This window comes from Tamandua tetradactyla, chromosome 4 (assembly GCF_023851605.1).
Source record: "Tamandua tetradactyla isolate mTamTet1 chromosome 4, mTamTet1.pri, whole genome shotgun sequence".
Classification (NCBI taxonomy): Eukaryota; Metazoa; Chordata; class Mammalia; order Pilosa; family Myrmecophagidae; genus Tamandua; species Tamandua tetradactyla.
In genome coordinates this window covers 39,511,553-39,529,623 of record NC_135330.1, presented here as the reverse complement: position 1 = coordinate 39,529,623, position 18,071 = coordinate 39,511,553, and the positions used below count along the sequence as shown (strand labels likewise).

General features: G+C 39.9%; 1 protein-coding gene across 3 annotated transcripts in view; it reads right to left on the bottom strand.

Moving 5' to 3' along the window:
• C4H1orf21 (chromosome 4 C1orf21 homolog) overlaps positions 1 to 18,071 on the bottom strand; it is a 171,096-nt gene that overhangs the window by 4,102 nt on the left and 148,923 nt on the right. For all 3 annotated transcript variants that reach the window (XM_077157214.1, XM_077157212.1, XM_077157213.1), the window contains exon 5: positions 15,840 to 15,900. In XM_077157214.1, coding sequence (XP_077013329.1) covers positions 15,840 to 15,900 — 61 coding nt within the window. The remainder of the gene's footprint in view (positions 1 to 15,839; positions 15,901 to 18,071) is intronic.

Genomic DNA, 18,071 nt, shown 5'->3' with positions numbered 1-18,071 from the left:
ACTGAAGGGCTTTGCAAGAAGTAAAATATTATTTATATTTTCATCGTTCAAATAAAATTTTTAAATACACACTACATGTTCCAGTTTGGGGAAGTGGGGATGTTCCTTTAAAAGACTGAATTTTCTGGATAGCTGGTATTTACTTTTAAAAGTGTCCAAACTTAAAGAAAATAATAATTTTGCATGAACTATTTTGCAAATGTGTTTACTTTGCCTGTATATGGGAAGCATTTCAAATGTCCTAATATTTAAGTGTCATTGTACGTTATGGTGCCATATGATGGGTGCTAATCCTGGCTCTGCTTCCTACTAGCTGTGGGATCTTGAGCAAGTTACCTCTCAGTATCTCAATTTTCTCATCTGTAAAATGGGGATAACAGTAGTACTCAGTTCTCAGGGTTTCAGTGAAGATGAATGAGTTAATCGTAGTAAAGTGATTAAAGAGTGCCTGGCGCAGAGTTGTACACGTCGGGAGTGTGTGTGTGAGAGGGAGAGAGATGAAAAAATGCTTCAACACAATGAAGTCTTCAGGGCTGTCAAAGCATGAAGGGGATGCTGCTCCCGTACCAAATGGCCCTAGGTTGCTGGTTCTTTTTTAATGTGATTCACACATCAGCATGTTCTGGTGTCTTCCATTTCAGATTGCCAACTCTCAGCCCCTACAGAGTGTCTGAGCCCAGTGACGTCTCTAGGCTTCTTTTCCTTGCCGCATACAGCTGCTCCTGGGCAGAGAAACTAGGCAGCCAGTCTTCCTGGGAAGAAGAGAGCACTCCCAGCCATCACCCCCATCACCAGTCTCCCTGGAGACAGTGCCCAAGAAGATGCCAACCCCAGCCTAGGCCTAATCTACTCGGGAGCCACATGATGTAGAGTTAGAAAGAAGGAGAACCTCACAGTACTCTCTGCTGGGAGCTTATTCTCCAGCAAGGGATCCACAACACACACACATACACAGATGTATCAGCACAAATAAAAATGATGTTATCTAAATATTCTCAACCAGATATGAGAGTATACTTGCAAAACGAGGCTCAGGGTTAGACTGGAGGGTAAAGTCTGGGCTTGTGAGTTTTTATGGAGGTTTTACTAGGAAACGAAAGAGGACATTCTGAGTGAAAATGTATGACATTTCCACTATCATGGGACATTGGACAAATTACCGGCTTTGGTTCCTGGGGATAATTATGGTCTCCGTCCCATAGGGTTCCTATCAAGATTAAATGGGGAAAATATAGTGTCTGGTACATAATGAATGTTAGCTGCTGCTATTATTACTATTATTTAACTGCTACTATTATTGTAATTGTTACTATTACGAATCTTGTGTTTGTTCAGCCCCTGGCAGGGGAATCGGGGGCTCCTTCCTGTGTCTGTTGAGTGAGTGAGGACTGTGGTCAGACATTGTGATCTGGCAGGTGTCAGGGAGCCCTTTCTCCCAGCTACCTGTCCCCTAGAGAACTGGGAACCCCAGATATGGGAATAAAGCTTCCACGGTAGAAACCTAAGTCCCTTTACTTCTTAGGTCTCAATGAGGCCTCGAATCAAAGCAAAAGCTCAGCAAGCCAAGGTTGGGGGCAAAAGACACCTTGCCCACAGGGCAGAACTCAGAAGAAATCCCAGACAGACAGACTACACACACACACACACACACACACACACACACACACACACACACACACGCATGCGTGTGCAAACTGGCCTGTAGATGAGTTACAGGGTTATGCAGCAGAAGGTGTGTCTCAGATCCTCCAAGTTCACTGCTACCAAAGGAAGCCTGCCTGCCCCCATTTGAGGGACAAGTGTCTGTAAATCCTCTGTGTAAAAACAAGGCTGCAATTTTCATTTCTCAAGCATTTGCTCCTCTGAAATTATTACATGAACTTACGATGAGAAGGAGGAATAAAACTGCATTAGTTGCTTTGCAGACATTATTTCATTTACTTTTCGTAACAACTCCGCAAGGTAAAAGTGGTGCCCTGTTACTTGTAAGGAAACTTCAGGGAAGCCCAAGAAGACACAGCTAGTCCTTGTGGTAAGTAAATTTAAAGTAAAATTAGTTTCATTTTTACAATTATCATTCTGTCAGCAGCTCTGAGAACCAAAGATTCTAGTAACAGAAAACCTGGAAATCAAAAACACATCGAGAGGAAGCTACCACATGGCCCTCCAATGCAGCTCTAAGAAAGGAAAAGATGACAAATTCTGTTATTGAAGGGTAGATGCCGAAACTAAAATCTCAGCAACAAATAGAAGCCCTGTCTTCACATTGGCCCCATCCGACAGGACAGGAAACTCGCTTCTGCAACGTGACTTCAGGTCTCATTTAAATTTTTAAAGAACTGTGTTAATAAGAAAATCTAGAAGCCTTGGGCTGATGGGGGCAGGAAGTAGGAGTGGGCAAGGTTTGGAAGCTCTACAGCCACACTCTCAGTGGAAGCATGCCCTTTCCCCTTAAAAGGACCACAAAATGGAAGTCTTTGTGAAGACTCTTTACGCAGTTAGAATTAGGGACTGTTAGGCATAATTCTACTCTTGTGAGAAGGGCACACTAAATGCTACAGAGAGCAAGCTCCCCATGAGGCCCCAGCTAGTTATAAGAATGGAAATGCCTGATGGTGCTGACAAGGAAGGATTGTTTGAAAGAACTACAGGGATATTCTAGTGTAGACTCAAAAGCCCGTAAGGAGCAATTGCCTACGAAAATTTTCCTGACCAAGCCCTACCCTGTCTCCACGCTTCCATCTTCTCTACAGCTATCTGCATTATTTTCCTGTAAATTTAGAGAAGTTTACATCAATTCAGAACATCCATTTCTGGGGTCCCATGGTAAAAGTATTTTTGTTTGTTTGTTGACTATCTAAGCTGAGAATTAAGGAGTTTAAGAAATAGTGAAGGAAAAATTATCCTGGTTTTAAATTCTGCTTTTTATTTAAAGAGGAACAGCTCAAAGAGTGACTTTAAATAAAAAAAAGAACTCTTCCTCCAAAAGACCTGAAGTACTCTTTCTCTTCAGGTTTAAAAAAGACAAATAGTCCATGACTGTCCACCCAATTTAGGGTGTGATTCTCTTCTTGAAGTCTTTAATACATTTTTCCAGATGAGCGTGCATTTAGTATAATGCACACACCTTAAGAATATGGCAAATGGCTGTGAATGAGTATTTTCCCCTTGAAGAAGACTGGATTTAAGTAACTGAGGTAGAAGCACTAAGTATCAGCTTCCTAATCTGTAAAATGGGGACAATAATACCTAACTTTTGGAGTCGTAGTGGGAATTAAAAGCAATACACATAAAGCATTTAGCCAAGTTTGTACCATGGTAGGTGCTTAATCAATTATAACTTCAAGTTTATATTGAAAATTGAGAACAACATATCCAATAGTTAATAAACTATGTAGTTGAGATATTGGGTCCACATCTAGAAATGCCAGTTGTGTACAAGTCCTCAAACAAACAGGAAGCGCTCCCACCTGAGGGCCTGGGTGCTTTCCTTCCTCCTTCCTGGCCAGCTCCCCAACACCCAAACCATCAATTTCTTCCCATCTTCTAGACCTCTGCTCAAATGTCACCTCATCAGAGAGGTCTTCCCTGAACACCCGATATAAATAGCACTCCTTATACCTTGCTCCATTTTTCTTTATATTACTTATTATTATCTAGCATTATTAATATAATATTTCTTTATTGACTGTCCTCCCCCTTGAATGGAAGCCCTGAAAGGACAGAAATTGTCTTAGTCATACTGCATTCCCAGGACTTGGAGCACTGTCTGGAATATACTGAGTGACTAAAAAATATCTAGACAATTCTGAAATTTGGGAGTTGAGAAGACCTAGAGGTTTTCCTGTCTGATCTTTCATTTGCTGAAGGGCAGGTCCCCATCTACCATACTAAGGATAGAGAACTTTCTCTTTCTCTTTTCTGCTTGAATATGTCAGATACTTTTCCAAGTAACTTATGAAATTGTTAAACAGTTGAGCCTAAATCTTGCCTCCTTGTAACTCTCACAGAATGGCTTAGTTTTGGTCTTTGGAACCAGAAGATAAGCCTTTACAGACCAGCAGCATCCTACTTCCATTATTTTCAAATAAGATGGTTTCCATCTAGGTCTCTCTCCATTGGATATGCATCAATTCTTCCATGTTCTTTAAAAACTACCCATAATAAAAGTCACCAGCATGGAATAAGATATCACAAAAATATAGACTAAGACATACAAGAATTAAATATCTGACAAATGGAGTTCATACCAAAAAAAAAAAAATTCCAAGAGAATCAAAATATAACAGTACATAAAACCGAACTTTTGTGAAAGCTCTGGAAAAGGAGATAACTCTAAGACTTGAAGGAACAAAAACAACAACAAAAACATAAAGATAAAGAAAAAGATTAACATTAACAGAAAAAACAAACCTTTGTGTGCCCCCCAAATTTAAATAAAGCAACATAAAAAGGCAAACTTCATACTTGGGAAAACACCTGCAGTAGACAATAAATAAATGATAAATAATGAACGATAAATGTTTGTGTGAGCTCATACAAATAAACATAACAATAGGAGATTCCCAATAAGAGGGAAAGGGCACAATCTAAAGCTCATACCAAACAAAATAAAACCAGTAAATGTGCAAATGGAAAAATGGTTCACTCAGTAATAAAAGAAATACTAATTAATGTAATGAGACAGTTTAAAAATAGTGATACCCAATTCTTGAGAGTGTACAATGAAATAGAGCCTTAATATATTGCTGACAGCAGTATAATAGCATGGTTGCTTTGAAAAGCAATTTGGTCATATGTATCATGAGTCATAAAAATGTTCATTCCCTTTATTATAGCAATCATAGAAATCACTATTGAAGATTAAACCCCAAATACATGCCTTTTATAAATTTAGGCATTGAAACCCTGGGACTGGGGTGGGAATGGGGACTGTCTGTAAGTGGGCACAAGGGGTATTACTGAAGTGAGAGAAGTGTTCTAAAACTGGAATATGGTAATAATTGCAAAAGTCACTAAATTTACTAAAAATTATTGAATTGTACACTTAAGATGAGTAAATTTTATGGGATGCAAATTGTACTTCTGTAAAGTTAAAAAAAGATATGGATGAATATTGTCCTTGCAGCATTTTATTAGGCATGAAGAAAAAATCAGTCCAATATCCCAAAGAAAAATTGGTTACCTAATGTATGGTATGTACAATCTCTACTACCAAAGAAACTAGCAAACAAATAACTGGACGAATCGACCATTGCATCCCAAACAAGGACGGTCCTCCTTGTACCCTCCCTAGGTTTTCATATATATTGTTCCACTCCCGAGTTCTCCACTCTGTAGTCTTCTCTATTAGGCTACATAGTCTTTGTGATCTCGTTCTGGTATCATATCTTCAAGTGAAAGCTCCCCCAGTTGCTCCTGGGAGCATCAGCCTTTTCGCCTCTCAGCACTCTCCATCACAACATCATGTTTGGTAATCACTTTAGCTTACGGGCTCACCTCCCTACTAGAGTGGGCTGGACAGGGAATGTCTCTTATCCATTCTTATTTCTTTGATGTTTAATGGAATCCTTGTGTATCCCACGTGGCAAAGGTCACTGTCATGGTCAGGTTCATGTGTCAACTTGGCCAGGTGGTGGTACCTGTTTGTCTGGTTGGGCAAGTGCTGGTCTGTCTTTTGCTATGAAGACATTTCATAGAATTAAATCGTGATCGCGTTGGCTACATCCACAGCTGACTGCATTTGTAATCGGCCAAGGGGAGTATCTTCTGCAATGAGTGATGCTTAATCTAATCACCGGAAGCCTTTTAAGCAGGATTCAGAAGAGACAGGTTCTCTTCCTGCTTTGGTCGGTGAGCTTCTCCGGTGGAGTTCATCCAGACCCTCCACTGGAATCATCGGCTTCACAGCCTGCCCTGTGGATTTCGGACCTACGTTTCCATGGTTATGTGAGACACTTTTATTAATTTTATATTTATGAATATTTTCTGTTGATTCTGTCTCTCTAGAGAAGCCTAACTAATACAGTCATGAATACCCCTGTGTTTGGAGGACGGCAGTGCTGGAGGTGTGTGTGTGTGGGGTCAAGATGGACGCTGTTCAGTGGGGTTATAGAAGTGTCTTGGGACTTTAAAACGTGAAGCAAATTGTAAGCATTCTGCAGATTACATCAGAAGAGGTGGCTCTCTATCAATACAACTGATAAAGAACATGTTTTAAGCAAACATATAAGCAGAGACTGGGGACAGCACAGTCCCAGTTACAAAACAGCCTGGAACTTAGGTGGGGACCAGCAAGGTTGCAAGCAGAGGGAAGGGAAATGGGTACTAGAATTCAATTGTTCATTATCTTATTTCTATAAAGAATACCCGTGTAAACCACATATGCAGTCATATATATTTCTGTTTCCACAGATCCAGTCAGATAACTTGTACCCAGTCTTTTGTTAACATTGAAGATGCTCACAAATATTACTACAGAGTCAGATATCTGAATATTCCAGTCAACATTCTCTTGTTTGGAGAAAGCAAACACAAAGTTTTGTGATGAAGCCTCATTATAGAAGTTTGCTTTAATGAGGCTCAGTTCTGTCTGTAAGTGTGTGGTGTGTTGTTACACTTGTCACAAACCAGGCTCTTGCTGTTTGTTGACGGACTGAATGACCCACTGAAGCATTCACCATTTTCTTCTGTCCCTCTCTGGATGACACTGGGAACCTCTGTGAGTTTCTGGCCTGGGTATTATTTTCATTCTTCCATCTCTTGTTTGCTTCCTCTACACGACTCCTCTACCTCCTCAGGCTTCCAGAGTCACTGTTTCTTGATTCACCGATATCCCTCCTGCCCAGCCTTCTTTCCTGCACTGTGGGCTTTCTGAGTGGCAAAGAGTATCTTGATTCATGAAGCATGATTACTCAAACAGGATTTTGGTGCAGAGGTTTAATGGGCCGTCTTCCTGCTCCTCTGTCCCCCTAAGATCTTTCCCCCCAAGCATCACCATCCAGAGGCAACCTCAGGCTCAAATTTCTATGATGATCTGGCACTTAAGCCTAGTCCCTGAACCTAGGACGACAGGGCAGAATAAACAGCATTCCTCAGCTTGAGCATCTGTGAATGACTAGCTAGAATCCAGGATAAAGGGATGGGGAGGAGGGTGAAAAAGGTAGGAACAGTAGAATGAATGACTTCTCCAGGGGTTGTGGGCTTATTAACTCTTCTCCTGTAGGGCTACAGGGTTGGAAGCAGACCCTTCCATCTCTTCCTCGGGGCTGGAGGTGTCCCCTCCAACCAGGGAGCACTGTTCAGCAGCATTTTCCTTTATAGCCCAACAACAATTTATAGCAACAGTTTTGAGGAAATGACGAAGAAAAGCAAAAATAATTAGGCGCCATGTTAAAGTCTCCTCCCCCCGCTTACTTCATTAGAAAAATCAATGGAGGCTTTAATAGCGGTCTCCATCTCTAACGAGCTTTATTCTAATTAGACTCACACATTATTATTTCAGCTGGAAAAAGGTCTCGTTCTTAATGAGACGTGGGAGTGTGACAGCCTCTGACTGTTTCTTTGACCATTTACAGGGAGACCTGCCAGGATAATAACAGCAGTGACAACAATCACAGCATATTGGCTTTTCATTTCCAAGAGAGAATAAGCATTAAATAAACAGCTTTAACCACCCCCGCCCCCCACCACAAAGTGTTTATTTTACCCCAAATGCCCATTCTACCAACAGAAAGGAGCATCTTTTAGAAGCTTTAAGGTCGATGTTTCTCAAGTTTTATCTGAGGATGGCACTTAGATGACTTCCATAGTGCATTTTCCAACAGACACCAATGGAAGTGAAGATAAAGAAATGCAGTTTTGAGCCCAAGGCCTGGGGTGTACAATTTCTACAGGCCACATTGAACCACTGGCCTAGAGCACGGCTCAGCAAACTTTTTCTGTGAAGGGCCAGGCGGGGCATATCTTGGTCTGAGGATCATATGCTTGCCTTGAAACTACTCAGCTCTGCCGCTGTTAGGCGTGAAAGCAGCCATCCACAAAAGTAAACGAGTGAACACGGCAGTGTTCTAATGCAACTTTATTTGCAGAGGCTGAAATTTGAATTTATCATTTTCACATGTCACAAACATTATTCTTTTTTTGATCTTTTTTCAGCCACTTAAAAATGTAAAAACCCTTCTTAGCTTGTGGGGCATACAAAGGTGGTGGTCAGGAATTGGCCCTTGGGCCTCAATTTGTGAGTAATGGGAAATCCCTGCTCATAGAAAGCAGAGAGCAATGAACTAGCAGTAGAGAAGGAAGAGAAGGCCCAGGTGGAGAGTGGAATGTCCCAGGCCTAGGGTTGAGGAGAAAACACAGAGACCTGGCCGGAGTGGATGAGCTGTGCCCAGCACAGGAAGATAAGCAGGGTCCATGGGACTTCATCATGGATTCTGAGGCTTCCATTGGCCGGATTAATCTAACATGTTTCTTGGGAATGAGCACTGTGGGAAGACGACAACTGAGGGGAACCCAGAGGACACATGAGAGGCGAAGGCAAGCAGAATTGATTAAGTTGGTGGGGACTCTGATTAAATTAAGGGTTGTCACAAATCTGCTCAACTGACCAGTGACAACAGCAATTAATAGAGGCCAGGCAGTTCAGCTGCATCTGTGACCATGACCGCTAGAGTCCTTGGACAGAGGAGTGATTTCAAATGAAATCTAAGACAGGAGCATTTCAAGTGATTTTGAGCATAGCTCAATGCCCACATGTGTTCCCTGAAAGGCTTCTTCCACCAAACTGCACATGCAGGGATGCAGTGGAAAGTGTCACCAAGACTAGTGACCACTGTATAATCTGCTTTTGCTTCTTGACATTTTAGCATAGACATATCCCTATGTTTTCATAAGCTTCTCTTAATTTTGGAGATTAAAATGATAAAAAAGCATAAAGAATGCAACAAACATTACATCCTACCACTCACCCATGAGAACTAGTAACATTTTGTAATATTTGCTCCTAGAGTCCCTCCATCCCCTCACCTACAGAAAATGAAATGGCTGCCCAAGTCCAACGCCCCTTCCTCCATTTCTACAGGAGAAAATAATCATGGGTTTGGTATGTGTCCTTCCAGCTCATTTTTGATACTTCAGTATTTGTACATATTGATACTATATCATATATGGCATATTAAATGCATATGAATGAATGCCTAAAGATATGACAGACAAATACACATTTATAAACATACCCCACACAAATATACCATATTAATGTATGTGTGTGTGTGTATCAGTGCCTGGTAAACAGCAGGTGCTTAATAAATATTTGTTGAAGGTATATCCATAAACAGTATATGGTAGAGTTTTGTGATTTTAATTCATATGGTACCATACAATATTTATCATTTGGCATGTTTCTCTATTAATTTCATATCTATAATTGTGGCTCATTCCTTTTAACTGCTACAGAGTGTAATATTCCACTGCAAGAACACAGAAGATTTTATTCATTCTTTCAATGATTGGCACTTAGGTTGCTTCCTTCTTTTTTGCTTTCGAACACAGAATGCAGCAGTGAACTTTATTGTACATGTGTAAAAGAATTTCTAGGATACAGATGCAGACGTTTAATTGATAGGTTTTATTGGTTTGTGTTAATAATATTATTTATATAGTCTGGCTACAGATTCTTTTGATGTCTTAAGGGTTGCAAATATATTTCAAACTGGTTTACTAGAAACCCTGCAATTGGGAATTACTAAGCTCATTAATAAGGTGACTATTGACCCATGATATTCACCTGGCTCCTTATGTCTATTTTCAATTTGTTGAGGTCTCAGAAGGGAAGCAAGGTATAATTAAGCATCTCCAGACCTCTAACAACTAGCTTTGTGAATCTGAGTTCAAATATTCTGGTATTCTTTGAATCCGTTTAGAGAAATGGGATTAAATTTAGGGTAGTCTAGAAGTGTCTGCTCCAGGAATGGGGCAGAAAATGCCCCAGTCAATGGAATTTCAAAGAGAGAGGAATAAGTTGTCCCCCAAATAACAAGATACTTCAGTATAAAAAGTTCAAGAAATGTATAGAACACCACATGCCTCATAATTCCTTTCTGATTGGTAAAAATGGAAGTGTCTCATTCCTTGCTACAGAGGATTCTCCAAAATGGGAGATGGAAAAGACAGGGATAAATTGGAGAAGATACTCCTTAAGGTTCCTTCCAACTCAAAATGCTATGCTTCTAGATTAGAAGCTCCTGAAAGACAAAAAGATCTTATTTTCTAATTTCTCATTATGCACCTCCCAGGGCCCCTGGCTCATTTCTGGGTCCAGATAATATGTGCAAATCAAGATTGTTAAATGAATGAAAAAAGCCAGTCTTGCAATTTCTATGATTTGGGGGATCTCCCTTCCTACCTTTTTTTGGTTCTTGTTTCAAGTATTTTAAGGCTGATACTCATGAATATATGTGTGTGTGTGTGTGTGTGTGTGTGTGTGTGTGTTTTGGCATGGGCAGGCTCTGGGAATCGAACCTGGGTCACGAGCATGGCAGGTGAGAATTCTGCCATTGAGCCACCATTGCCCTCATGAATATTTTTAAAAAGGTTTACAAAAGCGGGCTCTTAAAAACCCACAAGATTTAAAAAAGATTTCCTCCAAACAGGAAAAATGTGTATAGGAATTCAGCTATACCCATACCACTGACTCAATGATTTATTCTGTAATTATAGCTCAAAAGCCAGCAAAGGTTATTTAGATACATAAGTATGCACAAGAATCCTTAACAAGTTTACATCACAAGGAGCGGGATCAATATATTGGAAATTATCCTATCTTGGAGACAGCTATACCCAAGGAACGTGCTTGCTTAAGCAAGACTCAAGCCATTAAGCTCTGCATTTTCAGTTTCAGTCTTAGCATCCCCAAATCCTTTCTTTATGAATGGCCTTGATGAAATAGAGATAGGTAACTTCACCCCAAATAAAAACCATCAATCACAGAGCATATACAACATATCAAACACTATGCAAGGGATTCTATGTATATTTTCTTTAACTTCCCAAATAAGTTTCATTAGTGAGGAAACTGAGGATCAGAAAAGTTAAATGATTAGTCTGAAGTCAGTTACTACTGACAGGAAGTCCTTGGATTTGGTCCAGGTTGGAACTGCAGGTTCTTTCTAGTATGCCATGCAGTTCCTTTCCCTGGATCTTTGTTAGTTCAGCTTTCTGGCATTGCACCAGCTAGGCTGCTTCAAGCTTTTTGTTTGTTTGTTTTGTTTTGTTTTTAATTTAAAAAATATTCCAAGCTTAGAGAAAAGTTGCAAAGATTGTACAGTGACCTGAGCCCCTCCTATCATGGCCGAGTCCTCTGCTATAGGAGCCTGCCCAATAGTGTCTCCTTCCTTTATAAACTTTTGCCTGTATTTTAAGCCAAGTTCTCTTATTTGCACCATTTATGCATTCTACAAGTCTACCAAGCATCTGTTCTGTCTTAGGCACTTGCTAAGTTGTGGGGAAACTAAACCAAATGAGACCCACTTCTTATCCTTAGGGAGCTACCACTTTAATGCTTCTAGTCCTTTAAGATATTCTTAAATAGAAAAGCAGGTAGTTACAGTGGTCAGTGCAACCTCTATTCCAGAGTGCTCTTGTAGGGCTAAAACCCACCCCAAAGAGTGGAAGGCTGTGGGGAGGAAGGGGACTGGACAGCTGAAGAAGAGAAAGGGAAGAAGCAGCTGGACGGGAATAGGCTAAGGGAGTAGACCTGCCCCATCACTGCCTCCGCCACTCACAGGGTTGCCTTTCCTTCCCAAGCACCTGCATCGGTGGCAAAATGACACCATTCACTCATTGCACCCCACACTGCTGTTGAGTTTGAGCATTCTCAAACACACCTCACTCATAAAAATGGCATGGTTCAAAATTGCATTCATGTATTATATTGCTCCCAAACCAGGACTCTCCTCCCCTGCTGCTCCCGAAAGAGCTAGGCTGATAGAACCTCCAAAACTCTCTGAAAAAAACAAGGCTTCCAGAAAAAAGAAAGTGAGCAGAGGCTGAGTGTGTTGCATTTCTTTTAGACTCAATGTCTGATCTGCTTTCCATGGGTGCATGACCAATTACAGTTAGCTGGATGAGAATGCAAGCGTCCTAAAAGCCCAGAAAGGGCTCACACTCGCCGGTGTGAGGGGTTCTTCCACCTGTGTTTTCAGCAGGACGAGGATGAAATTATTTGCATAAGACTTTGCAGGAAGGATAAAAACACAAGACTGAATCACGTTCTTTTCCTTTGTAAGTATAACTTTACCTAACACATGAGAGGTAAATGAGAGAGCGAGAATGCAAGACAAGGGGATGAAGGGAAAGGAGACTCAGAGAAGGGTTTGGTTATTAACAAAAGCAAATCCATAAGATGTTTAACACGGTGCAAGAAATCATTCAGTTGCATGATACTGGCATCCCAGACCACTTCCAAAATACACGTGCCAGCGGAGCATTCTCGCCTGCGGGGAGGGCCTTGGTTGTTAGTGAAAGTGACAACCTGCTGGTGGGAGGAACACTCTAGGGCTTCCTGTGCACAGCATGCAGCAGGCCACAGAACATTCTTCATAATTCGACACAACAGTCCTGGATTTTCTCTTCACTAGCTGGCACTAAGGAGGCCTTTAAAGACACCACCGGAAAGTAAAACCTGTCATGTTAAAGGCATCAGCCAAACATCACATTTGGATCTACAGCAGCTCTAAGGTTAAAGAACCTACTACAGTAATAGTTGAAAAGAGAAATTAAACATCCTAGTTTATAATTACACACACATCACTGTCTTCACCAGAAGAAAAGCAAACGCCTTCTGTTCTCTGACACATCGATTTATAACATGGGTCAGATGGACCTATGCAGTATTAAGAGAAGGAGCCCTAGAAATAAGTTTATAAATACAGACTAATCATAATCTTTCTCACCAGCCAGATTATTTCTGGGGCCCAGGGCACCAGACCACTTCAGGAACCGAAGCATTTTTCCAAGTGTAAATGACTTTTTAGTAGTTGTAGAGGTCTACCAATAAACATCTTTTAAAATCAGCTGTAATAAATCCATTGCTCTCAGATACTTCCTCAAAATGTCACTTTGAATAATAAAATTCCTTTGACTTTTCATTGCTGTCCTGGCAACCTCCCTCCTTTGGCCATCTCCATATGCAGCATGGAGTCCTGGCCTTCTACGGACCAACACAGTGAAACGGTATCACGGGTCCACGGAGCTGTCCCAGCTCCCAGCTAATGGATTTAAAGTTAAGACATCTGACCCAACTTAGGAGACAAACCCTTGTGCTCAGTATAGGAGAACCTGACTCACAACGACAATGGGATGGGAGATGAGAGTGGCTGATGGAGGAAAGATTGGTAAAACAATTGCATTTTAAAAGAAATTCACTTTTAAGACTGAGTTCCTCAAGGCAAGAGAGTGTTTTCTACTTATTTTTGGGTGTAACGAGCATGTCTATGCTCAGTAGGTGTTGTATAAAAAAATTGTTACATGCATTTTTGTATTTGCTTTTCTTTGTCAGTATTAATTTCTTAGCAATCCACTCGTGTGCACTGTGACAATTTCTGGGTTATAATAGTCCAAATTAAATTTCTCTATAAATGTTAATCCATCCAGTCTTAGTTTCTTTGTGCTGATGCTACTTTTACATGGATTTTGAGGAAGACAGGCTGATGTTTCTTTTAGTACCCAGAAGGGAGAGTTGAATGATCAATTCAAACTGTGTCACAGACTTTTAATTAAAAAAGGGTACAAGTCAAGAAAAGGAAGATGTGAATGTTCCCAGAGTCAGTAAATTTGCTTCTTACCACTTTCGGGAAGAAAAATGAATAACTGGATATTTCTGGGAGAGATGAAATCTTCAAGTTTAAAGGCTCAGTTTCTCAGGATGAAGGACTAGATGAGTTTAATTCTTTTTTTTGAAAAAATGAACCCTATTAACACCTAAACAATAGATTTAAATTGTATGTATGGTTGTCCTCATGCCAGCTTAGACCAAAGAGCTATTTAGCGATGGAAAAAGCCCAGGAAAACAATTTGTAAGAATCCAATTTTCACTTTTGATTATGTAAACTATGGGAAAGATTACATCAAGCCAAACACATGTATTATGAAGGCACATTTTAAGTTTTGGAAGCCTAATATTTAAATGATTCATAGAACAGCATATTCAAAATATTCAAAAGCAGAACTTTAGATAAGAAAGGAGAAACAGGTTCAGAAAGGATAGGAAATTTCCAGTAGGAATCTGCAATTGGGTACTTGTCACAGATTAGATAACTTTAGTTCCTCTTTGAATAATCAATAATGAGATCACTGTTTATTATGAATCTATAAATGCGCCTTTATCCAGGGAAAGAGTTCATCCGGTAAATGATCATGTATAAACTTTGCTTTTGTTGCACTTAACACATCATATTGTATACCTTGGATTCAAAAAGAAAAAGGAAAATGGAATTTCAGATAGCAGCAATGAATTTCAGTTCATTTTATTATGGGAACATACTGGAAAGGGATCAGACTATCTTATATACCTTATGAGGGCTTGTAAATGTTGTTTAAAAAGATAACTTAAGATTCAAGTTACTGATTACCCCTAAATACTACACAGATCTGTTTATTTACAAAAAGCTAGTGGGGTAAAAACCCCAAATAGACAAAGAAAAGATCCTCGCTGTCTAGTAGGAACAAAATGTTTTTGTTTTGATGATTCCTTACTAAAACAAAATGTTATTGGCAAGTTGAATAGCCTTTGAATAAATAAATCAAACTTGGTAATGGTTCCTAGATGGAATTTTCAATATGAAAATGTATGTACAATCCACTAAGAAAAAGACAAAATCTCAGTAAAAAATCAATATATTACTATACTTAAATATTTGTTTGTGCTCTGCTGGGAACTATAGATGAAACTACCAATTTTAATTAATTACCCATCTCTATTTTTCACATTGGTGATATTTGCTGGTATTTTAATGGTGCATCAGAAGATTATACAATTACTCTTTCAGGGGGATCCACCTCAGAGTGGAGTGGGCTGCTGAAATACTGATGAATTTAAGAACTCCATCATCTTTTACTGAGTGACACATATGATAACTTACCAATTCACCAAGAACTTCTCAGATGAAAGGACCACACAAAAAAGTAAAAAAAAAAATAAGTAAGAATTAAAAGTGAGCCAATGTAAATCCACATGCCACTAGAGAAGTTACCTGGGAGGCAGTGCTGTGGACTCAGACAGATCTGGGCTCAAATACCAACTTGACCACCTTGCAAACATGAAGAAGGTATTCAAGCATTCTGAGCCTCAGTTTCCTTGTCTGTAAAATGTAGAAAATCCCCATCTTGCAGTCATTACCTTGAGGTGAATATTGATTGAAATATGTGTGCAATGTTTGTAAAGAACTCAGGCCAGTGTTGGGTATACAGTAGACACTCCATAGGTTCTGGCAAGTATTAAAGGCCTCCCGGCAGTCACAGAGGTCAGAGCACAGCATCAAGCACTCAGTGATGCACAGCCATGCAACAGTACCTTTAGGTAAAGGCCAGTCTCTTTGATGGGTGGAGGCAGCCCAGAATCCCAAGAGACCGTTTTACACATAAAGCATTGTCACGGCCACATTGTTGTTTATTTTTCCTTGGGGGTAGTGGTGGGAAGGAAAGGCTTTTGTTTTAATTCTCTACGCATTCTTCTATAAAAATAGCTTCGTAGTATAGAAACAAGAATATTGCAGCCCTAATTCATGAGACAACTATTATATTTCCCTTGAAACATGTAACTACTTTATTTTAGTTCTTACTTTTTCAATTTTTTCATCCAGCATCCTGAAGAATTCTTGTTGGCTCTCAGAGATGTGCATGCTGAAAAACAAAGAGTAATTATATGCATATTTCAATGCTTTCTTAAACCTAGCTCCCTCAAATGCAAAAATGATCAGTCTCCGAACTTTGGGGGCAGACATTTATTTAGAGCAAACTTGCCCAATAAAATACTCTTAAGTTATATTAAGGATGAATGTCGTTCCAGTAATCCTAATGTATGCATTTCATAATAGTCAACCAGACTAACAGTCTACCAGACCATAAGAAACGCATTTCCTTTCAATATATAGATGATATTTATAGTAATGTGATTGGGAGGTGTGTGCCAAATGTTTTCGCACACATTCATGATTTTAAAAAAAGAAAAAAAAGCACAGGCAGGCAGCACGTGGCATATTTCAACTCTGTGTAACCATAAAAACAAGACATATCCTGGTTGTGCTACTGAAACGCATATTTTACAAAGGCTGTCAGCATCAGCATGCTCCTCAGGTGACTGTAGGTGGAGGCTGCCAGTAAATGCACGGAAAACACACACATGACTTAACGTTGCTCCTGAACAGTTTCTGCTTTGGCAATGGCAACTGCACATTTTTGGAGAGGAAATTCCTCTACAATGTGGGAATAAATCAGAAACTGTGTTTGAGGAGCACCCTCCTGTCAGTTTGCCTGTCCTACACCCTTTAATTGCAAACTTGGGCGATAACTCACATGGTTGGTGGGGACATAGCATAAGACGGTAAAGGAGAGCAGAGAAGAATCGCAGACGGGAGGTGAGTGGGGAGGAAAGGGCCTCCGTGGTAATGCTGCGCTACTTTTTTTTTTTTTATTAGAGAAGTTGTAGGCTTACAGAAAGATCATGCAGAAAATACACAGTTCCCATATAGCACCCTAAAATTAGCACCTTGCAATATGGTCTTAACAATGGTAGTTTCTACCTAACAAATAGTTGTGGGTGTTTCAACTATTTTCAAGGTGCTGGATAACAGTTGCCACAAAGCATTTTTTTTCAGTTATTATAAATTCCTCTTGGGTATAGTGGCTGGAGGGGGTGTGAAGGTGGAGGGTGAGTCTGCAATAGCTTCTTCCCTTCAAGCCTAAGTGTGGTGAGAAGACCCCCGGCCTCCCGACATACACATTAGCATCACACCTCATCCCCACAAGTGATCCTAAACCCTTCAGGTGCCCTGCCAGCCAGTGGGGCTCAAGGAGATTTTCCTTTGAAAAACCAAGATTTAAAATCTGGAATCACGAGGACATCAGCTTTGACATAAAAGGAAAACAACAGAAATATTTGATACCAGTAATCAACTTTTACTGTTTACAAAGCACTTTCACACACATGTCATGTAATTCTGCCATCCTTTAAATGACCAGGTAAATAGGGCAACTGTCTTGTTTGAGCAACAGACCTCTCTTATTGCGAGTTTGAAAGGCAAGGACAGCATTTGGGGTGATGAAAATATATTAAACAGTCTCATCTCTGTAGAATTCTGGGCAGAAAAGATATTATGAATAGTTGAATTTTCCCAGATTTTTTTATGATTTATTTCTTTAAGCACTAAAGCATTCTTTTTATTTAGCCACTTTGTATGCAAACCTTCAAAACAGCATACTTTTAATAGAGTATGCATACTCTTAATACTTTTAATAGAGACTATCACAAATGTTACTTAACTTTTACTTACTGATTGGCGCCATTATCACTAACTTAAATCATAATATCCTACTGTGTTATTGTGATAGCTCCCAGACCTTACTAAGGTGGGTAGGGCTGGTTCTTTATACAAAATGGCGTGAAACTCCAGTGTTTTTGTCTTTGGTCTGCTTTTGATATTTTTCTGTCTCATCTCTTCTGGTAGAGAAGGTTTCAGCTTTCTTCCCAGTTGCTGTTTCTACTCCATGCTTGGAAATAGCACAGCCAAGTTTATTAGAACTGTGTCTAAAGTTAGTTTAACTAAGCACTGAGAGAGAGCCTGGGGTCTTTCTGGTGAGCACAGCACCAGAGTTTTCTGTCACTCATCTGGCAGCTCAGGTACCTTTTGGATGTCCTTCCCGTTATTGGCCAAGTTCTCAACAGATGAGGTGGTTGCACAGCTCTGGGTCCCAGATAAAAAAGGTATTAATTATATGTATTTATGCACATATTTATATACACACATAAATACACACATCCCCCTTTTGGAAATACCAAAAGATCTCATAAAAAT